Below are 24,237 nucleotides of genomic sequence, written 5' to 3' on the forward strand. Positions count from 1 at the left end.
TATATTGAGATATAAAGCAGATTCTCTGTTATCATAACAAAGAAAAGAAAAAGAGTGAATAAGCAAAAATTTATAATCACAAAACCTTATAAAAAGGTTATCTTATTTCAAAGTTGTAAAAGGAAAATCAGCTAAAAAGCTGCTTAAAAGCAGTCAGACTATCATAGATTTTTTTTATACCCGATTATTGTTGGATAGCACTGATTTTTGAAGCTGTTAAACCTGCCGCTATTCAAAGAAATTATCATGTTCTATGTTTTTATGTAGAAAACAAAATATAAAATTATATAAAGATAGTAGGATGGGAGATATATGTGATTTAAAAGTGAGGTATTAGTCATAGATAGTCTTTGTTATGTTATGTAAGCATCCAGGCTTTAATTCAGCAATTCAATTTTTTTTTCTTCACCGCACGGCCGGGTAGGCTTAAGAAATTCCAGGTTTTTGAAAATACCTATTTAAGCAGTTTGCACAGCCTTAAAGTCTTGACATACGGAAAAAGTAAAAGCTAATTTTACAGTTGGCCCTTTTTGATAAAATTGCAAAAAAAAAATTTCTTCTACATTATAGTGTGAAATTCTAAAAGATATGGAAATTGGTTTGGGATATTCAAGAAATCTTTTTTAACACGAAAATTGCTTTCTAAAAGATCACAAACTGTCCAAAGTTTTTTTTGCTAACGAATGTTTATATAGCTCGGGAAGGTAGGGGGCATTGAACTGTAAATTACATGGGTGCCAACTGCCCAAAGGCTTATAACTATGTTATTTTTTACATTAGCTCTTCTCTACAAAATGGGTAATTTTATTTATTATCATGTGGATGTATTTCAATTTACCGTCCATTGTATTGTCACTTGAGATGCATAATAAAACTTTGGGTACTGCAATCATTTACAGTACAATATCCCCAAACGACTTTCTGATATTTTCTCATTTTCTGTTTTGAATCTCTATATTTTGTATCTGTATTTGTTATGATATTGGGAATGGGGAACAAAATGTTATTGTTTTTGCACAAAAGAAAAAAAAGAACACGTTTGTCTTTTTCCTGAAGGAGATACTTAGGGATTGAACTAGGGAGGGAGGGGACATTGGGCTGTTTATTACACTAGTCCTCAAAGTTTTATATTATCCAGAGGGCTGACTACACTAGTCCCCTAAGTTTTATAATAACATTTTCTTATTCGTTGGCTTAACAACTTTGGGAAGTTTTATCGAGTTTTGATTGGTAGGTTCATTAAGTTTATTGTCCAAACGTTTCAACCCCTACAAAAGGGGTAATTATGTTTATTCAGTGGTGATGTGCATAAATTTACCGGCCATTTTCTTACTCCATTCGATTCCTGATATAACTATCTATAATACAAAGTAGAACGATGTCTGTCTGTCTGTTTGTTTGTCTGTTTGTTTGTAGTGAGGGATCTCGCTAACCGCTGAACCGATCGGGTTATCCTTTACAGGGTAGCTTCTCATAGTTCCCGGGAAGGTTTATAACTATTTCGGGGGAGGGTACCACCACCCTCTCAAGAAAAATCACATAAAAATTATGTAGAGATTTGAACGCAACATAGAAAATTTTAAGTGCCACTAGAGTCCTCTAGGGGCGTAGCCGCTAGTATAATATATTGTAAAGGTGTGTATTACTTTTCCACCTTTGAGTCCTTCAATGACCCATTTTCCAACATTAATCTTAATCTACAGAAAAAGCAATTTTGTTTATAATCATTGGGGATGTACATTAATTTATCATCCATCGTCTTATCCCTGGTTAATAGGCACCTGACTGGGGGGGGGGCCCGGGGGGGGGGCTCTGGTTAATAGGCACCTGACTGGGGGAGGGGGGGGGGGCTCTGGTTAATAGGCACCTGACTGTGGGGGGGGGGGGCCTCTGGTTAATTTACTTTGACAAGAAATGTATTGTAATTCCTCTATTTTATGGACCATAAAAAATAGCAGTGATATGGCACCTGATCAAAAAACTATTTGCCCTAAACTTTTACGGAGCTGATTTAAAATGATTTATTAAACTCATACTTTATTTTAGTTCTAGGACAAACGCAGGAGTCTCACACGTCAGAGTAGACAAATGCAGGAGTGTTAAAGTATTAATAAAATTAAGTATTTTTATAAAGGTTAGGTTAAGATATGGATATACAAATAAGCCCCCCGCAAGGATTAAGCATTAAAACCTATAAGATAGTTGAAATAGGTTCGTTGGTTATACCTTATGCCTGATTTTAAATTCTAATTGTTAATTCTAATTATTTAAAACCCGTGGGTTTTCAAAATCAATACTCTTATTACAGAATTTCAAAAAGTATACAAATATACATAACTAGAGTTGGCTCGATATAATTATCTCCCTATTGGCTAGTTTTCTTTATGCATATCTATTTCTCAATAAATCTATTTTCCTCACCCGGCATTACTATCTAAAAGAAAGTAAATATTTAATAATTTAAATGATTTTAAAAAGATTTTTTAAATTATATTTTTTTCTTTACATTACCATCACTAAAGGGTTAATGATGCTGATTACAATTTTAGTTTAATATTTGACCACACAAAATGTCGCCACAATCGAATTCTTTTAAAACAGAGTTTTCTTAAATTTATTATATTATAAATTTAAATTTTCTCTTTTATGATTAGAAATTAAATACATCAATATAAGGCAAATAGCTACATGAAATAAAAAAAAGGAATTTATTTTTAATAAAGTAAAATAATGAGTCTTATCGTTCTGGGCAATGAGAGATTATTATGGATTATTGGAGCACTATGAGTTTTAGTCATTTATTCCTTGGAAAACTTGAGCTCGTTAATAGACATTTATTTCCTATATAGATCTGACATGGATCTTGAAGCAAGTAAGCAGGCCGTTTTGTACATGTTAAAAATTGGAAGATTTCATTAAATAAAAGTTATCGCAAATATACTTAGTAAATGACTGCTAACTGTCAAACGTATAGATTGAACTAGCAAAAAATTTTACCCTAATAAAACAGGACTATAAATAATCGGAAATAGTCGTTGCTCGATATTGTACAGTTATCTCGCAATGCATATAAATGCGCGAAAAAGTCTTCCATTGCCCGCATTTCTTAAATGAATTTTTCCGTATGCTTTATTGTAACTTGGCTATTCCAAATTATTTATATAACTTCTTGTGACCCTTAACAGAGTGTGCGGTCATGACATGTATGGTTAGCAGCTAGCAGCTTTGAAAATTAATCTCCTTTTCGATTCTCTATTTATCATCATACCAAACTTTAATTATCAAATTATTTGTGGTTAAGAAGACTTAAACATTAGCAACTAATATAAAAAAAGATATTTTTAAAATTTTATTTAGTATTTATACAAGTTTAAAACTATAATAAAAATTTAAATAAATTTACATATACTAAAAGTAATGAAAGGACATCCAAATAAAATCTTTTTTTCCCATCAATTTAATTAAATGTGACATATTTTCTTGTAATTTAGTAAAGAAGGGTGTTGGATTGTAGTCTAATGCTATCAAGTCAAAGTGCTCTTAATTAAACCAAATGTATTTGAATGAAATGGTTCATACCTAAGAAGAATTTGACTTTATAAGAGTACAACTTAACATCCAACTTTACGAAATTACGCAAAAAGACTTTCTTGCTTTTTACAAGTTTAAAAACATTTTTGGTGTGCTAAATCAAAAACAATACAATGTATCCTAACAATAACACAAACAAGGATGGACAAAAGACCAACAGCAAATTTAATTTTAATTTCAGTAATTTATGTTTTTATATTTTTATAATCTATCAAAATTATAGACTGAACTAAACATGGTTTAATAATAAAAAAAGGTGTGTTAATAACAAATAAGGAGAATTATTTCTTTCACTTAATTCTGTAATTCTAAGTGTTGGGTTGTAGTGAAGCTGTTGATAATTATGGACCTCTTCATATATTTACATTTGGTTATAATTAAGAACACTTTGACTTGATAAGAGTATTTGACTACAAACCAACACCCAATATTACGAAATTTCGCAAAACATGTCCCTCATCTTCGCATATATCTCAATTTGGTAGCATTTAGCTAGGGCAAATCCCACGTTTGACCACTGGACATCCCACTAGACCCAGCACAGTTGGTTGTACAGTACCTAAACAATAATAAGGTTTAGAACGAAAACCTTTTTATGGATTTACAATACGTGGATATAGTGACAGCGTAATTTTTGTCATAAATTTAGGTTGCTAATATGGTCCTTAAACATTGGTCAGGGTAGGAGAAGATAATTTTCAGTAAATTAAAGTACATTCCCCGAGATGATACTTAAAATTACTCATTCGATAGATTACAATTAGTGTTTGAAACACTTGGACACTCAACTTAAGGAACCAACCAATCAAATTTTCAATAAAAGTCCCCAAAGTTAATAAGCCAACAAATAAGAAAACGTTATAAAACTTTTGGGACTTGTTTAATAAACAGAATAATAAATTTATCAGGGTATGCTAGAATCTCACAATATCCACGTATTCTATATCCATTATATCTAGATACTGTTTAAAGGAAGGCCAAGTTAAATGTTCCAAACTGTATACGGAAGTAGGGTGAGTATCATACAACCCCCCCCCCCAAAAAAAAAAAATAAAAATCTGTCAAAGTTAAGGACTTTTGAAAAAATAATTTTTTCACATTACAATAGTTTTTTTTTATTTTTTTTTTATTTTAGACCGCGCATTTTATTCTTACAAGTCTTGCATAGTCCTAATTGGTAAAGTGTAATGATAAACTTTCTAAAAAAAAGTTTTATTCTTCAATTAAAATATCTTCTAATATGCAAAAAATTAAATTAAGTTTGGTATGATGATAAGCACCCGAGATAGCAGCCTTATCAGATATTTTATTTGAAGAAAAGTATAAACACAGCGGTTTTACTAAAATCTAATCTAACAAGAAACACAACATCCATAAACAAAGCTCTAAAATTAGACTGTATGATATATAAAGTTAGTATGCAGAATAATATTAAAATAGTATGCAAGTAAATGTGAAAAAAAATATTTAAAGAATGAGTACTGTTGAAGGACATACTTACATTTTGTATGAATTGATTTTGTACCTTGTTATTTAAGGAATAAATATTACAAAAACAGATTAATAGAATAAATATATCATACAAAAACGATTATCGAGTTGCTACCTAACTGTTACAGGAATCATCATTTTAAGTTTAATAAAACAATTTTAACATGCATAAAGGGGGGGGGGGGTTTAATGCAACCATCTCGTAATCAGTGATTAAATGGCACTTAGAATTCGAATTTCTATCTAAAATTTTTCATGGGTAATCCTTGGTAGGTCTATTTTCCCTAAATCGAACAAAAAGTTGGAAAAGTAACGGCTGGCGTCTCAGCCGTTTAGCCGTTTTTTGCCTATTTTCAGGGCAAATTCATCATTAATTACGTAGGAATCAACTTTTTAAAACATATTTTTGGTTTAATTCATGTTAAATGATAGCAATAACCAATTTTAAAATTTCTAGTACCAACTGCTACCGTCTAGAACCGTTTGATAAGGTTTTGAAGTGAGAAAAAGTATTATGTGAAGATAGGTTTCGTGACTTTTTTGCTCTTAAGATAGTAATAAAATGGCAAAACAGCTGAGCCGCCAGCCGTTAGCCGTTACTTTTCCAACTTTTTGTTAGATTTAGGGAAAATATACCTACCAAGGATTATTCATGCAAAATTTCTGATCGAAATTCGAATTCTAAGTGCCATTTAATCATTGATTACGAGATGGTTGCATTAAAAACCCCCCCCCCCCTTAAGAGTTAACATTTACGTAGAGACATACGTACGGACAGTCCCTAATTACAGATAAGCGTATCGGGTCATCTCAGAAAACGCCTATCCTTAAAAAATGTAGGTATTACCTTTCAGGTACTTCTGGGGTGGGTTCATTATCCCATGCAGATAGATCAATGGGGTACTTTGCCAGTATATCATAACAGCTCTCCATCTCATTCCCTGCAGAAACAAGAATAGGATGAATATTAGGGTAAAACACTAGAGGGGGAAGGAGTTTTATAACTGTATGTCCCCATCACAAGGACCTTGTGCAGATTCCTAAATTGAGTCTTTGAAAATCAACCAACAGTGACGGGAATATTACCACGGCCTGGTCATACATCTATACTATATATTTTTATTGGATGAATATTATAAGTACAGCAATAACAACTTCTGTTTAGATAAAAACAAGGGTGATAACAACCATAAAGGCTATGCTAAGATCAACAAATCAGAGAGTACAGCAAACAACAGATCAACCAGCAGAATATAAAATTCATGTACAAATATTGTAAAATTTACAAAATTGATATTAAACCACTTTTAAAAAGAGTCAATATATAGGGAGGGGGGGGGGGAGAGTTTGTACACTTATAGGAAATAAAAATTCAGTATCAAATTTTGCCCTGGACACTTGGGCTTGTTTTTATGGTTATTAAACTAATTCTCTTTGTAAATTCTCTTATATTGTTGGATCTTCCTGCAAAACTTTGAAAATTAAATTTTGGGACTTTCCTTCTAGGGGCTAGTGGGGCAAAAGACTCCCCAAATAACTAAAATTTAAGCTATGTGCTTTTTTTGAAGATATTGAGCTGATTTTTAAATTTAATCTTTTATTACATAAATGAGTTGATTAGCCACCCCATATTTCATTTTTGCACTTTACTTCTAGGGGCATGTAAGCTCAAAATTTATAAATTTAGTATTTAGGGGGGGGGGGGTTGTTTTACCCCAAAAGACCCTAGTAGGATAGTGCATAAATGAAATCATAAGTTACTACTTATTTCAGTTATGTGAAAATAGTTTCAAAAAAACCCAGCTCGATATCTTTAAAAATAAGTTAAATGCTTAAAATTTTAGTGTTTAGAGGAGTCTTTTGCCCCACTAGCCCCTAGAAGGAAAGACCCAAAATTATTTTTTTTAAGTTTTACAGGTAGAACCAATCATATGAGAGTTTGCAAAAAGAATTAGGTTGATAACTATAAAAACAAGCCCAAACGTACAGGGCAAAATTTTATACTGAGCTGGATCTTTAAATCATTTCAACAGTGCGCCAAATCGGGGTGCGCCGAATTTCAGCCAATCACAGCGCGGCATTTTGTAAAATGCTGTACTCTCATTGGTGGAAAGTTGGTTCACCCCGATTTGGCGCACCATTGAAATGATTTAAAGATCCAGCTCTGAATTTTCATTTTCCATCAGTGTACAAACTTCCCCACCCCCTAAAAACTATCAAGACATTTAAAAATATTGCAGCAGATGGATTAAACCAATGGATATAGATTATGTGGATATTGTGAGAGATTCTCGCATACCCTGCCAAATGTTTCCCCAGCTGGCTAATATAACAATACCCTCCATTCCCCCCTTATAACATTACCCTATCCCCTCCTATGACCATGGAAGAATGTTTTGACCAAAATCAGAAGACTAAATTAGCCACCCAACAAAAAGTTGCCTGTAACAATATCCACGTATTCTATATCCATTATTAAACCTACCTGGACCAGGGAGAGCCAGTGCCCAAGGCTGAACTTGGTAAATTTCATCAGTCATTTCACAAACCAGACTGGAAAATCTGATCTTTTTGATGGCAGCCAGTTGATCTAAAAAAAGAAGGATCTGTAATTTCTCAGATTTAAGAAAGAGGTACTTGCGTATTTTCCGTAAAGATGTGTGTTGGCGTTTATAAAACTAGCGGTTTCGCCCCTAGCCTCTAGGGGCTTTGCCCTATGGTAAAATTAAACCCAGGTTGTGCGCTTTATGCACAAAAATTTCAATTCGTACAAATTAAATCCAGGTTGTTTGCTGTATACACAAAAATTTCAATTCGTAAAAATTTAAATTGTTCGCATACACAAAATTAAAATTTATAAAAAAAAATATTTAAAATATTTAAATATTTAAAATATTTTTTTTTTTTTGAGGGGGGGGGATTCATGGGGGCTTCGCCCCATGGTGCAGTGGGGTTCCCCCACCCCAATTACTGGTTTTTGTTTACAAAAGTAAAAAAAAAAATTGGAAGTTGGGATTTTTTATTTTTTGGGGGATGGATGTCCCATCCCCCAAGAAAATAGCTTAAAACCACCAGAGGACCAGTAGGTATATTCCCAGAAGGGTAGAGCCCGATTTGTTCAGCAGTTACTGAGATTTTACCAAAAATGTAAAAAAAAAATTTTTGGGAGGTGTTTTTTTTTAGTTTTTGGGGGGGATGGGGGTGTCCCACCCCTCAAGAAAATAGCTTAAAACCACCACAGGACCAATAGGTATAAACCCTGAAAAGTAGAATCCGATCAGTTCAGTGGTTACCGAGATCTTAAGGGACAGACAGACAGACCCCTTAGCACCCCCCCCCCCTCAGGGTTGATAATAGGGAGGAAATGTACCACTCATTAAAAACTTAGCCAAAAGTAGATCCCAGTAGCACTCCAATGTGTGATACAGAGACACACAGGCAAACTTTAGATGTCACTGTTTTGGAAGTTCCAAAGGCCACAAAAGTGATTAAAAACTATTTTAAAATAATTGAATTGAGACCACTGTTTTGGAAGCCCCAAGGGCCACACTTAGAAATGACAAAAAAAAACATTTATAATTTGTGGAAGAAGTGAACTGAAAAACCTCAATGTATGACATAGAGTCACACAGACAAACTTTTTAGAGACCACTTTTTTGGAGGTTCTAAAAGCTAAGCTGAGAAACCATTTAAAAAAAAATAAATCTAATGAAAACATTATCATACATTCAGAAATACTATTCTATTATACAGAGGGAAAGGAAACAATAAGCTGTTTATTACACTAGTCCCCAAAGTTTTATAATAACGTATTCTTATTAGTTTGCTTAACAACTTTGTTGGGACTTAGCAAATTTTGATTGGTTGGTTTAAGTGTTCAAACGTTTCAACCATTATTAAAACACTAACCTGGAGTAAAGCTATTCTTCATACCAGCATTCTCATACCAGAATCTGTCTCCAATCTTCAGTTCTTTCATACCTCTGCCTAGAACATAGGATATGTCCATTATCACTTCAAAACTGATTAACCGATGGATTAGAACCGGTTCTAAGCCATACTGAAAAATCATGTATCGTATCATTATATTTAGTTTTCGATGAATATAAAAATGTACTACCTATCATAATATTAAACATCTCAGAGGTAACAAAACTGGTTTTAATCTTATAATTGTACATTTTTAAATCCGTGAAAAGCTGTTTATAATACCATGCGAAAAATAACTAATCTAGTATGCAACTTATTTTACTATCCAGAAAGATGTCTGTAATACGATCCAAGTAGCTGCAGTTTAGTGCCCTAGGAAAATTGGGATAGATATTAAATCTTTTGGCCTACCTATTCTATTGACGTCATAGGACAGGGAAAGGAAGAGGGGGGGGTGATTTTCCCCAGAATAGAGATGGGGTATGGGGTACTTCCTGACATCAATAGAATAGGTTGCCAAAAAGCAGTGAAATCTATCCCCATTTTTCATAGATATCTATATTAAATACTTACCCGTAATGCAGGCACCAGTTTGGCCAACTGGCAGGGTCTTTTGAAATAGTGGCCACCCAGATGTCAGTCAATATCAAATTCTTACCCATTATACAGGCACCAGTTGGGCCAACTACAGCACCTGGCAAGGTCTTATTCAAGATGGTGGCCACCCAGATGTCAGTCAATATTAAATACTTACCCATTATACAGGCACCAGTTGGGCCAACTGTAGCGCCTGGCAGGGTCTTCTCCGAGATGGTGGCCACCCAGATGTCAATATCATCTACACTCAGGTAAAGTTTCTTCATCAAGTCCACAGTTTCATAATCATAGAATATCTGGAAAAAGGTAAAATATTTTTAAGTAAATTAGCAGTTACACCCCTTGTCTAGGGGTCTGTATTCGAAAAGGCAGGGAGGGACTAGAAAAATAGCCTAGAACAATCCAGATTGGCCCAAAAATTAAGAAAATAGAATTGCCTGAAACCAGTAAAGGAGCTACGCTGTTACGGGCCTCTAGGTACACTTAAGGGAGGGGGAGTCGATCCCCCATTTTCAATTGTGGTTTTAAAAGGAAAGGTAATAGTTAGAAGACCTTCTTTCAATTTCATGTTTTATAAACAAGATAAAAATTCTTTGCGTCCTTGCCTATTTCATATAAAATTAACCCCACCCCCCCCCCCAGAAAAAAAAAAAAAATTTTTAATTCCCCCCTGAAACAAAAAAGCTTGGACGTCCTTGCATCCAAGATTTGCATATTAATTAAACACCTTAATCGGTCGGAAGGGGGGGGGGGCGTTCATTCTACCTCAGTCCCCATTAGAGCTAGAGGGCTAAAATTTTGTGCTTGTCCCCTGTTTGGTAATGAATTTTCGACCTTAAGTGAGTCAAAGTCAATTTTCGCTTCCTTCCCCCTTTTATTTAACAACCTTTATTAGGTCCTTTTTACTTAAAAATTTCAAACGGCTATAATTTTTTTATCTTTGAAGCTAGAAGAAAATGTTTATCTTTATGTAAATTTTATGTTAGAAATATCAAATTATAAATTTCAGCGGCCGCAGCTGTACTTAGCAGCTGCCAGCCGCAGCAGTCGGCGGTCGGCGGGAAAACGGCGGCGGATCTTTATGAAATTTTAATACGTCATGTAGACATGTAAGAAAAGCTTAAGTTTAAAATTTGAAGTCTAAGTCATAAATTGCGGCCACAGGAGCCTTTTAAAGATTTCTGGAGACCTGGAGGATCAGGACTTGCAGGATCATACCTGGAACCTAAATTTGACTTGAACACCTGTATTTCATATGAGGATGTACTACTAGAGGATATTTTAGTATTTTGGTAGGATAAAATGCTTTGTTTAAGTCAAAAAAATATTTTTGCTCTCTCAGTTATGTGTCATTCATACTTAAAAAGTCACGCAGTTTGGGCTCTTTATCTTTCACACACAGAAAATGAGATTAAAAAAGCCGGAGGGGGGGTCGACCGTTAAGGTTTAATATGCGTTAATAACCTACCTCATACAATTGCTTCCAGTCCGTGATAGGCTTAAGTCCACACCATTTACGCCATCTAAACATTAGACAAAGATGACAACTAGTAATAGGCAGAAAATATATTTGGCCAGATATCCGGCTGATTTATACTACCAAATATTTGGCCGATTTTTAATACCAAATAACCGGCTGATTTCTACTACCGGATGTCTGGCTGAATTATAATACTGGATATCAGGCTGAATATAAAGTATACAAAAAACAAGGATAAACAAACAGGCAAGCCTATTTAAGGAGCAGATGTGAGATGGTCATTACCCCGTCCCGGATTTGAAAAATTTTGTTAAAATTTTTGCCCCCAGCCAAAATATGGTTGATTTATGCATAAAAATGACCCATGCAAAATATTTTTTCTGTAATGCAAAAATTGCGACGGTACAAGCACTGCAAAGTTTTTAAAATCTGCAAATAACCCTGTTTTTATGGCTTTTTTGGGGCTTTTGTACCATCCCAATTTTAAAGATTTTTACAAAATTTCAATTCAAGTGTGTTGATATATACCTGAAATTTACCCAAAAAAATGGGGGCAGTCTCAATTATAACATATGAAGGTGTAGCAAGTAATCTTCCAAATACAAAATTGTCAAATTGCAAACATATATAATAGGATTGGGCCGGATACTTTTTTGGACGGATACTGGATATCTGGCTGATTTATAATGCCAGATATCCAGCAAATATATGTTATTTGGCCGGATATGCAGTTATTCAACCGGATATCCGGTATTTGGCTGGATATCCGGTTATTCGGCCAGATATCCAGTTATTCGGCCAATGTTCTTTTATTCGGCCAGATATCCGGTAATTTGCCATATAACGATTATCTGTCATTAGAAATCAACCGGATATCCGGTATCCAGCCAAAAAAGTATCAGCCCAACCCTATTATATATGTATGCAATTGTTTCTTCTTTACAGTAAAGTTTCTGATAGATCCAGGGAATGTTTCAGTTATTACAACTTAAATAAGATTAGAGGATCGACTCTTCTCTCAGGTGCCCAAGAGTCCTTTAGGAGCGTTACCGCTAGAAAGTACTATGGAGAAGCTCTTGTTGTGAAAATTAGATAATTTTTAACATTTTCTTTTTATGTGTCATTATTCATAGTTTATCTCTGTTAATTTTGTATTGACTTTATGGAAAAAGATGTCTTAACTTATAAAAGATGTTCGGTGCTTTCCCTCAAAGTGTCTTTTGAGCACTGACAACCCCTGGGTCCCTGGTACCCAATATAAACTATCCTAACCTGACCTTATATAATTAAGAAACAAACTAGAAAGTATCCCTTCCTTTTTTCAAGGTCAGGAGATGGGGTGGGGGGGGGGGGGGGTATGTGCTCGACTTGGCACTTGGGAAACTGGCAATAATTTGCATTAAACTTACATCTTCTATATATCAAAAACTAATGCTATAAAGCAGAAGTACCGATTGCAGAGTTGCTACACTTTCTAAACCCTTATTGTTACAGGAATCACCAATCAAAGTTTTCAATTAAAAAATTTTAACTTGCTTAGATTAAATAAACGAGCTAACTATCAGTTAGTGTTTAGTTTTCATCCTATAAACACATGTATTTCTAATTCATTTCCTATACAAGGGATCAAATTAACAAAATGTCAAAGTTTAACAATTTAAGTGTAGAAACTACACTATCAGAAGATATTCGGGATATTAAGGATAGGCTATCTAAATTAGAAGTAATTGAGAGTCTGTCTGCCCGTATTACTGCAAATGAGAAAGAACTGGCTTCTCTTTCTAAAGCCATGAGTGATTTGCAGGATACTAATACAGATCTGAAAGAGGAGGTAAAGAAGCTTAATGAAGATCTTGAGTCCAGGCCTAAAAAGGCAGATTTAGATGCTTTAAAAAGCGAGCTATCTGCATTTAAAGCACAAATTAATGATAAGGATATACTTCCTTTAAAGGAAGGACTTGAGGCTGTCAGAGAAGGAGTGGATGCTAGAGAGCAGGCATCAAGGAATTACTGTGTGCGTATAAATGGTTTGTTCGTACCAGAAGCCCAAGCCAAAAATATCTCTGAATATGACCATGCTAAGCTTTGCATGGCTGCGGTGCATGAGATGCTTGGGCCTGTTTTGAACAAAAAGAAAGATTCTATTGGTTTCAGCGTTGAACATCCATCAGATTACATTGAAACAGCTCATGTATTGCCCATCCCAAAGAGTGGTAACTATATGTGCCCACCTATTTTTGTGCGCTTCAAAAATCGCAACCTTCGAAATCTAATTCTTGCCAACAAAAATTTTGCTAAGGTTCGGAAAATTGATTGTGAAAAAGGCACAAAAAGTTATCGTATTGCTGCTGATCTTACCAAACGCCGTTATGCTGTCATGCAAAAATTGATTCAATCTGAGAAATTTGAAAAAGTTTGGCATCTAGATGGCAAAATTGTCAAATTTATTACTAAAAAGAGTGATAAAGTATTCAAAGTGAAAATGTTTGAAATCACACCTAATCAAATAATTGAGAAATATTGTTAAATGTTAAACATTATGATTCTATTATATGTAATACTTTGATTTTTTTTCTAAGTTTTATCCTCTTACATTATATTTTATAATATTTAAATTATAGAGTAGCTTCGCAACTAAAAATTGCTTCATGTAAAATTAATATAATACCCTTGTAGGCTGAGTTTTGTTTACATGTTAATCTACACCCAATTTCCTTATTTTTCATTCATTAAAAACTTCTCCCTATTTTCCCCCAACTTCGTTTCTTCATCATACCCTTTATGTATTTGTCTCACACTATATTTATCTAATGATTTTCGATAGGGTGGGTAGTATTTGTCAGATTTTAAATAATATTGAATATGATTTCTTATCTAGATATAAAGATTCTACATTAAATGGTAATAATTATGAAAATCCGTATTATGAAATTGATTTGGCATGTTCATATTTTAATAACAAACAATTTATTGAAAAATGTAAGCAATTTCAAACATTAAAATTTCTTTCTTGGAACATTCAGAGTCTTAATAGTAAATTTATTCAGCTTAAAGAATATATAGATTATTTAAAAGAAAATAAAGTTACAATAGATGTAATATCTTTGCAAGAAGTCTGGACTATTTATGACCAAGATATATTTAAAATAGATGATTATATATTTATCTATAAATGTAGAAAGAATAAAGGGGGCGGCGGGATAGCTTATTATATTCATGAAAATCTAAAATTCAAAATATTGAATGAATTGTCAACATTTGAAGAAGGCTTATTTGAGTCACTCACAATTCAACTTGAATATAACAAAGAAAAATTTGTTTTGAGTAATGTCTACCGGCCTAATACTTCTATAATGGGATTTACTGAATCTCAACAAATGGATTTTTTTATTGATAATTTTTCTAACCTACAAAGTAAATTAATGTCTTTTAAATGTGCCTCTTACATTTTCACAGATTCTAATTTTGACATCTTAAAGTATCACTGTCATGAAAAAACAAATGATTTCCTTGAAAATTGCATTGCAAATGGTTTTTTATCTTTGATAACAAGACCAACAAGAATTTCTAGGACATCAGCAACATGTATTGACCAAATTTTTACTAACGCAAAAGATAATAGTTTTCATTCAGGAATTTTATTAAATGATATATCTGATCATTTCCCAATTTTCACAATAACACCTTATTCATATAAAGCAAGTAAAGAATCTTATTTTTTTACAAGAAATATTAATGAAGAAAAAATTACTGGGTTTATCAATCTATTAAGAAATGTTAATTGGGAAAATGTAACTAACAGTTTAGAACCCCAAAATTGTTTTAATAAATTCTATGAGCTTTTTAATGAATTTTATGAACTTTCTTTTCCTTTACAAAGGATTAGAATTAATAAGAACATACATAAAATTGAAAAATTTATGACTGATGGTTTAATGAGATGTAGAGATAAAAAATTTGAATTGTCCACGTTAAGTATTAATGAACCAACTGCTGATAATATTAGGATGTATAATAGATATAGAAATGTCTATAATCGTGCAATAAAAACAGCTAAAAAATTGTATTATTGCAATGAGCTAAAAAAATGTAAATCTGACTTGAGGAAAACTTGGGATATTATTAGAGATGCAATCCGAAAAACAAAAGATAAAGCAACATGTATCAATGAATTGAAGTTTAATGATGCTATATATTTAGATAATGCAGAAATTTCTGAGAAATTGAATGAACACTTCACTTCTGTAGCAAGCAAGATATCATCTAAAATAAATCCTTCTAACATTGATCCGTGTAGCTATATACCTAATTATAATTCCAGTTTTAAAATGCATACAATAAACCCAAATATAGTTATAGATATTGTTAAAAAAATGGGAAATAAACAAAGTATGGATATTTTTGGCCTGTCAAATTCTTTTTTGAAGAAAATAATTTCTGTTATTGCCCTTCCTCTCTCTCATGTCATTAACCAAACTATTTTAACTGGAAAAATACCTTCTGAATTTAAAATCGCAAAAGTTATACCTATTTTTAAGTTAAAAGGGAATAATTCTAATGAAAAAGCTGATCCATCAAACTATAGGCCGATAAGTTTATTAGCTATTTTCTCAAAAGTTTTAGAAAAAGTCATTTATCAACAACTGTCATGCTATTTGATTAGAAATAATATCATTTTTGAACATCAGTATGGATTTCAATCAAAAAAGTCTACAATACACCCCGTGATACACCTCTTAAATTATATAGCTGAAGCAAAAAATGATAATAAAACTGTAATTGGAGTCTTCTGTGATCTTGCAAAATGTTTTGATACAATTCCACACTCTATTTTAATTAAAAAGTTGTCAAAAATTGGCATTAATGGCGTTGAACTTGAATGGTTTAAAAATTATTTAAGTAATAGACAGCAATTTGTACATGTAAACAACACTGACTCAACAAAGCTGAACATAGATAGAGGTGTCCCACAGGGCTCTATTTTAGGACCAATTCTATTTTTAATCTACATAAATGATCTTAAAAACTGTACTGATTTATTTACCCTATTATTTGCTGATGACAGTAATTTTTTAATTTCTGGTAAAAACTTTACAGAGATAAAACTGAAATTAAACAATGAACTTAAAAAGATATCTGATTGGTTTAGGAGTAATCAAATGAGCTTAAATCCTGATAAAACTAAAATCATGATATTTAATAAAAATGAAAATACTATTGATTGGAATGCTCTTAATATTAAGCTAAACTTTAACAATGAAAATGAGTTTGATCCTGAGAAAATAAAAATCTTAAATTATGTCAATTCAAGTAGCAATATTCCTGCAATTAAATTCCTAGGTGTATTTATAGATCCTTCTTTGAATTTTAAATATCATGTAGAACATTTACGTAAAAAGATTTCTAGTTCCTTATTTCTTATAAATAGAGCTAAACATATACTGAATTTAGATAGCAAAAAAATGCTTTTTCACTCACTTATAAATAGTCATTTACTTTACTGTTTACCTGCCTGGAGTTGTGGTCTAAAATCTACTATGGACCCATTAATTAAATTGCAAAAAAAGGCAATAAGAATTGTTTTTAGTAAGAAACACATCTCACACACAATGCCTTTATTTAAAAAAATGAATGTCCTTCCTTTACATGAATCAGCTAATTATTTGAAATTATTATTTATGTATGATTTTATAAACAGTAAGCTACCAAGTTCCTTTCAAGGTACATGGCTTCGCCGTAATCAATTACATACCAGAAATCTTAGAAACTCTAATATGTTTGATGTTAAAAAACCGAAGTTTAAATCTATTGAAAGATTTCCTAAGTATCATTTCCAAGAATTATGGAATAACCATTGTAATAATGATTTATTAACCCACAATCAATCAAGAAAAAAATTTATAAAAAATCTAAAAGAATCTTTGTTATCAAGCTTAACTTTAGTGTGTAACAACCCATTATGTCAAGAATGTAGATAAAATTATATTTCTTTTCAATATTGTTTGAAATCTGATAAATCAATCAAAATCTATTTGTTAAAATTTTTTTTAATTTCTATTATTGCAATAATGGTGTGAGACTTGTATGTCCTAATCAATCCTTCCTATTATCATTCTTTCCTCTCCAATATGATTTTATTTATTGCTTATTATCTTTTTTTCTATTTTTTTTGTCTTATTTATATGGCCTGTATGAAAACAATGTGTGAATACACATTACTGCATACTTCCTAGTTTTTAGGAAACTGCCATTTGGGAAGAAAATTTTTTTATAAATTAATCATATCAATAAAATTTGACTGTATATATAAATGTATATAATATTCATTTAATTCATTTATTATTTTGTTGTTTTTTTTTTCTATGTATGTACACCCAAGAATAATAAATCTAATCTAATCTAATCTAAAACCTTTACGGAGTTCGTTCAGACTCATTATAGAAAAGATTTGCTTTTAATAAGTATCAGAAATAGATGGGACAAAATAGGCCGTTTAATACACTAGTCCCAAAAGTTTGAAAATAACCTTTTCTTATTCGTTGACTTAATAACTTTCAATAAATTTTGATGAATTGGTTTATTAATTTGAGTGTTCAATCGTTTCTACCACTAATTTTCAGGGATACTAATTTTAATCTACAGAAGGGTTAGTTTTGTGTATTATCAATGGGGATGTACATCAATTCATTAGACATAGTCTTATCCCTGAGTAACATCCTTGAGTAACATGTTATTTCTAGTTATGTAATAAAAATGAAAGTGTTAATGTTATTATTAGACTTTGGGTACAGAGATCTAGATAGAGAAGACAATGGCTGATAAATAGACGTGTATACCCCATGATTATACACAAACTTAACCTTTCTGTTGATTACAATAGGTGGTGGGAACGTCTTATTAAACCAATTAAAATTTCAAACAATCTAAAAAGTTGTTGAGCAAACAAATGTAAAAGTTTTTTAAAACTTCGGGGACTAGTGTAATTAACAGTCCATTGTGCTCTGCCTCCCTAGTTATTATTAGACTTTTGGTACACTCTGGTATAATTCAGAGAGGGAGGGGAAATTGGACTGTTTATTTCACTTGTCCCCAAAGTTTTATAATTGTTTTTCTAATTCATTAGGTTAACAACTTTTGAGAATTTTATTGAATTATGATTGGTTGCTTTATTAAGTTAAGTGTATAAACGTTTCAACTGCTAAGTTTAATCTACAGAAGGGATAGTTTTGTGTATCAAACTAATTTCATACTTATATAATAGAGGTAGCCCGGATACTTTTTGGCCGGATACCGCATATCCGGATGATTTATAATGCAAGATATTTGGTATCCGGCAAATTACCGGATATCCGGCCGAATAACCAGATATCCGGCCAAATTAACGGATGTTTGCTAGATATATGGCCAGATGCCGGATATCTGGCATTATAAATCAGCCAGATATCCAATATCCGTCCAAAAAAGTATCCAGCCCAACCCTATTATATATGTATGCAATTTGACAATTTTGTATTTGGAAGATTACTTGCTACACCTTCATATCTTATAATTGAGACTGCCCCCATTTTTTTTGGTAAATTTCAGGTATATATCAACACACTTGAATTGAAATTTTGTAAAAATCTTTAAAATTGGGATGGTACAAAAGCCCCAAAAAAGCCATAAAAACAGGATTATTTGCAGATTTTAAAAACTTTGCAGTGCTTGTACCGTCGCAATTTTTGCATTACAGAAAAAATATTTTGCATGGGTCATTTTTATGCATAAATAAACCATAATTTAGCTGGGGGCAAAAATTTTAACAAAATTTTACAAATCCGGGACGGGGTAATGGTCATAGATACAGAATAAATTAATTGAACAAAAATCATGAAACTTTTAACATATGTACAGGGAATCATCACCCAAAATTTAAATAAACTCAAACACTGAGTCTCTCATAGCATTAAGGAGGGAGGTACAGATGGACAGACAAAGTTAATTATAAAGTAGTTTTGCTATTATAAAAAATGACAACGTCTAACAGAAGCATGAAAACCTTTTATAGCAGAGTCTTTAAAAGTTTTTAAGGTATTTTAAGGGATAGGACAATGCAAGATAAATAAAACTTTACTTGTTATATCCTGGAAGGCCATGGTCTCTGCCACGTTGGATATTAATGGCCGCCAGATCATTGCCAATGCCGGCATCATTCTTGAACATCAAACCACGCAATTGGTGGGTCATTGAAGGTCCCTCGGTGTGATGACACTATAAAAATAATTGTTTGAAATTGATTTGGGGGGTCATTTATCTCCCCACACCGTAACCTTGACTAAAAACTGGACCTTACTTGAACATTTAAAGAATGAGGGCGGAATACTGATTCAGGTTTGTTTACCTATTCTCAAACCACCTCCACTATATCAACCTTCTTTATTGAAAATTCTCAACCAATAAGGTCTTCTTTTCATTTTAGTATAGGAAAGTTTATTTAAGGGAGTGTACAATCACTAGAAAAGATTACACCCTACCCCCAGTTGATATTCTTTTTCTTTCCAAACTAAGCTTGAGGGTTTAAAGGAAGCCTGCAAGAAATACCACGCTTTAACTGCTGAAAGACTGCCACAAGTAGACCAAATAACCCAAATTTGAAGCCTTCAGCTTCTATAACAAAAAAGTTCTAGGCATTTTAAAATGACATTTTATGTACAATGAAAATTTTGAAAGAATTGCAATGCTCATGTTGAAAACTTTGAAATTAAACTACGTGGCCCAGAAACAAAATTATAAGCTTATTTTTGTCATAAATTTAGGTTTCCAGTAACTAATTATATTTTTACAATAAAAATACCCATTTTTATAGTCAAAATCATTTTAAAAAATTAAGTTTTACTTGCGTTGCACCGAATGTACTGTAGCCAATCAGAAGGCTGAATCAGCTTAACAACCAATCACAGCTGAGCTTGTATTATTTTACCCCTTTGTTTCCGCTATGATTTTCGTTTAAAAATGCAATTTAAATCGAATTTTTTTCATAGATTTTGACTATGAAAAGTGGTGTTTTTATTGTAAAAATGTATTCGGTTACAGGCAATCTAAGTTTCTGACAAAGATAAGGTTATAATTTTGTGTCTAGGCGACGTAATTTAATATTGTTTTTTCTTTTATGAGCATTGGAAATCTTTCAAAAATTCCATTGTACATAAAATGCTATTTTGAACTGCCTAGAACTTTTTTGTTATTGAAGCTTAAGGCTTTAAATTTGGGGTATTGGGTCTTCTTGTGGCAGTCTTTCAGCAGTTAAAGCGTGTTATTTCTTGCAGGCTTCCTTTAACCCTCTGTCCTTTCAAGTGCCCCTAGATGTCTAGATAAAAAATTAAAAAGGTTTCCAATATGGCTTCAAAACCGATTAATATCCGATGTATCAGAACTGGTTCTCAGCTGTACTAAAAAGATCATGCATGGCTTTATATTACAGACAATTTTTCACGAATATCAAAATAAAAATCACTAATTTTAACCAATTATCTTAGCCAGAGCCTTCAGTTCCTCAGGTCCAAAAAAATTGGTATTTTATAATCTTTCAATTCCATATTAACTTTATGGTCACTAACTTGTAGTAATGCACCCATGACAGTTTCATAAATAGTATGGTCACTTACATGTAGTAATGCACCCATGACAGTTCATCAATAGTATGTTCACTAACCTGTAATAATGCACCCATGACAGTTCATCAATAGTATGGTCACTAACCTGTAGTAATGCACCCATGACAGTTCATCAATAGTATCGTCACTAACCTGTAGTAATGCACCCATGACAGTTCATCAATAGTATGGTCACTAACCTGTAGTAATGTACCCATGACAGTTTCATAAATAGTATAGTCACTAACCTGTAGTAATGCACCTATGACAGTTCATCAATAGTATGGTCACTACCCTGTAGTAATGCACCCATGACAGTTCATCAATAGTTTGATCACTAACCTGTAGTAATGCACCCATGACAGTTCATCAATAGTATGGTCACTAACCTGTAGTAATGCACCCATGACAGTTCATCAATAGTTTGATCACTAACCTGTAGTAATGCACCCATGACAGTTTCATCAATAGTATGGTCTAGTTCGCTATTGAGGATCTCACTCATCTCCTCGGTGTCAACAATGCTACAATAATGGATTTAGTATTATTGGACCTCACACCAGATTATTATTACTCTGGTAAAGTGAAACTTGTAGTGTTCTTAAATAATGATATCTCAGTCCCCCCCTCTACCCAATCACAGTTATGGAATCTTGACCATAAAGATTTTTTATCCAATCTTGACAAGAGAGGTATTTTTGGAAAGAGGAATATCTATAGAAAATGCCTATGTAATTTAGAAAATCTGCATAAATCATATTTGCAAGTTATTTGCAAAATGTGCAATAATAACTTGCAAAATTAATTTTATGCTGTAAATGACAGATTTAGAAAAAAAATCTTTAAATGAAAGTTGTTTATCTGTAAGTTCAGAACATACTTAAGACAATACAATTTTCCTCAGTGTTACTTTTTTTTGCATTATATATGAAAAAAGCTGTTTCTCACATTTTATGATAAAAAAGGTATATAAACAAAAAAGATGGGTTTTTTTTAAAGTCAACAAAATAATTGGCATAAAACCTATCATCCTAAATTACAAATTCTACCTTTTGTTGAAAAATTGAAAATTCTACTGTTTGGTGTAGTCTAGTGTTTGACGCATCTACCGTTTGTCTGTCTAGCGTTTGTCGCATCTACTGTTTTATGTATCTAGTGTTAGTGTTTGACGTAGTACCATATTCTACATCAATTGCTGTCTATAAAACGATGTAATAAATAAGCGGATATTATTACAGAGCTAAAACTGTTGCCAATTTGGCTTGCTAACAAGGAACTTATTTATTGGCCAGTTCGTTGATTTAGTAGATGGGGAACGGATGGGTAGACAGGAAGTACGTTATTTTAACCTGATGCGTGTTTCACTTCAATAGACAACATTTAGCAGTTATGTTATTATATTGAAAAATTATAGAAATAATTAAAGTTTTTTGGCCAAAGGAACAAAGCAGGGAATGATTTTAGGATTTGTATTTTATTATTAATAGAAAAGTCTGTTATATAATACAAAATGATCTTCAGTAATGCTAAGAACCGGTTCTAATTCAGTGGAAATTAATTGAAATCAAAGCCTGGAAAGTTTTTTATAACAAAACTACGTTCCATCCTCATGTCTACACTCAAAGAAGCAGCTTATAGTGCCTGATAAAAAATGAAATTACAATAAAAATGACCAATGGTGGGCCAGTATGCATTATAATTGACACTATAAGCTGCTTCATACTCAAACAAAAAAAAACTTACGTTCCATTGACATGTCTATACTCGATATGGCCAGCAATCATAGCATGGGAAGCTCGGAAGGCAGCTGTTGATACAACATTGGCTATCTGAGGATTCACCTTACTAAAACAAGAGTAATATAAAGACCACAGAGACACAGGTTATATTACATTTAATAACTATATTTGCGACAATGCATGTAAGTAATTCCCTCTTATTCTATGGATGAGCTATGATAGGGATCCACTTGACTAAAACAAGAAAATATATATTCATAGTAAGACAGTAAGCGTGCAGAATGGTGGGTGTAGGGGTGTTTATCCACCCCTGGCAAAATAAAGGGGGGTGGATTCACCCTCTAGGTGTCCACCATTTTACATAACCCTTGACAAGGGTCTACATAAGGGCGGGTTCATATCGGAATTAGACAAATAGGGGATATGCAACAGATAAAATTAACCTTTAAACATATCTGACCGAAAAAGAATTTTAAAAAATTGAGTTCTAGAACGCGACCACTACAAAATATATTTGATTACTTATTAATATGCAAAGACGACATTCAAAAATTTTTATTGAATCAGAACTATGGCTTCATTGTGCTCCCTGGAAAAACCTTGAGGAGCTGAATTAGGAACTTTTGTCCGTTTCAAAATATCTTGTTCCTAGCCTTAGAAATAACTAAAAAACCCCTTTTTTTAAAGGTTTATTGAGAATTGTCCAATTTGTAGAGGTTTTTTAGATTTTCTCAGGCTAGGAACGAGATTTTTTGTAACGGTCAAAAGTTCCTGATTCTACTCCTCAATGCCTTTCCTGGGAGCACAATGAAGCCATAGTTCTGATTCAATAAATTTTTGACACCCTTTTACAAATATCTATACAATTGTATGTCTGGTTGTCAGCGGTTTTAAGACTTTTAAATTTTAAATCATCCAGAGGTGTATTATACTCATACAAATCATTTGCAGATCCCCGCTTTGGTCTCAGAAAAAAAATGTCCAATATCAACCCACCCTAGTCTACATCAACCTTATAAATTCGACATTCAAGGGGTGGTAAAAACAATTTACCAATTCAGGGACTCTTACATGGCTTTTGGGTAGGTTTTTGGACATCCAAGGGGGTGTAGAGGCACCCATAAAACTAAAAATTCGCTAATATTGAGGTTTGTAATACATCCACCACCCTGCAACCAAAAGCGAGTTTGGTTTCGGGGGAGTGTCAAAACCCTTTACACGCCACTAAACATGTATTTAACAAACTATACCATTTTTGAAAAAAAATGTTCTTTTTGAACAAAAATTCAAATCATATAGAACATCTACAAATTTTTTCTGAAAATTGTAAGCTAAAAAATAAAAGGAGCAGTGTGCACATTACAAGTACTGGGCACTAAACACACACGATAAAATATTTGGAGACCACTGTTATGGGAGGACCTTAGGGCCTAACAAATGACAAAATATGAATGTGGAATGATTCAAACTGTACCTGTTATATCCTTTAAAGAAGCCAGGTCCAGGCAATATATCGTATTTCTAAAAATATAGGAAAATTTGCAAAGCTGGGACTAAATGTTTGGAAAGAAAAAGAAAGGGTCAGAAAGTGAAAGAAAGAAAAAGAAAGATTGAAATTAAAAGAAAAAATTACAGAATTAAAGAGAAAAATTAAATATAGAGAAAAAAAGAGAAAAATAGAATGAAATAAATATATAGAGAAAAAGAAAATTATTAAGAGACATTAAAAAATATTCCTAGTGCAATAAATATTTTAAAGTAGGTGAAAGTCTTGTCC

The 24,237-nt window shown here is 32.6% G+C and overlaps 1 protein-coding gene across 24 annotated transcripts in view; it reads right to left on the reverse strand.

Annotated features, from left to right (window-relative positions):
- Positions 1-3,336: 3,336 nt before the first annotated feature.
- The window catches only part of LOC145306520 (salivary peroxidase/catechol oxidase-like), a 48,529-nt gene continuing 27,628 nt past the window's right edge, over positions 3,337-24,237 (reverse strand). Inside the window, exons 16-27 of one of the 24 annotated variants that reach the window (XM_080148689.1) lie at positions 23,935-23,981; positions 22,465-22,566; positions 21,158-21,245; positions 19,203-19,339; positions 11,078-11,132; positions 9,767-9,905; positions 8,992-9,069; positions 7,568-7,672; positions 5,930-6,023; positions 4,026-4,150; positions 3,624-3,891; positions 3,337-3,479 (exon numbers count right to left, since the gene is read on the reverse strand). In XM_080148689.1, the coding sequence (XP_080004815.1) occupies positions 4,084-4,150; positions 5,930-6,023; positions 7,568-7,672; positions 8,992-9,069; positions 9,767-9,905; positions 11,078-11,132; positions 19,203-19,339; positions 21,158-21,245; positions 22,465-22,566; positions 23,935-23,981 (912 nt within the window). In that variant the 3' untranslated portion in view covers positions 3,337-3,479; positions 3,624-3,891; positions 4,026-4,083. Of the gene's footprint in view, positions 3,516-3,623; positions 4,151-5,929; positions 6,024-7,567; positions 7,673-8,991; positions 9,070-9,670; positions 9,906-11,077; positions 11,133-19,202; positions 19,340-21,157; positions 21,246-22,464; positions 22,567-23,934; positions 23,982-24,237 lie in introns of those variants that run through there. The other 23 variants (XM_080148690.1, XM_080148688.1, XM_080148686.1 and 20 more) reach the window with 23 other exon arrangements.

The sequence above is a fragment of the Acartia tonsa genome, chromosome 14 (genome assembly GCF_053477335.1).
Source record: "Acartia tonsa isolate MP-2025a chromosome 14, ASM5347733v1, whole genome shotgun sequence".
Taxonomy (NCBI): Eukaryota; Metazoa; Arthropoda; class Copepoda; order Calanoida; family Acartiidae; genus Acartia; species Acartia tonsa.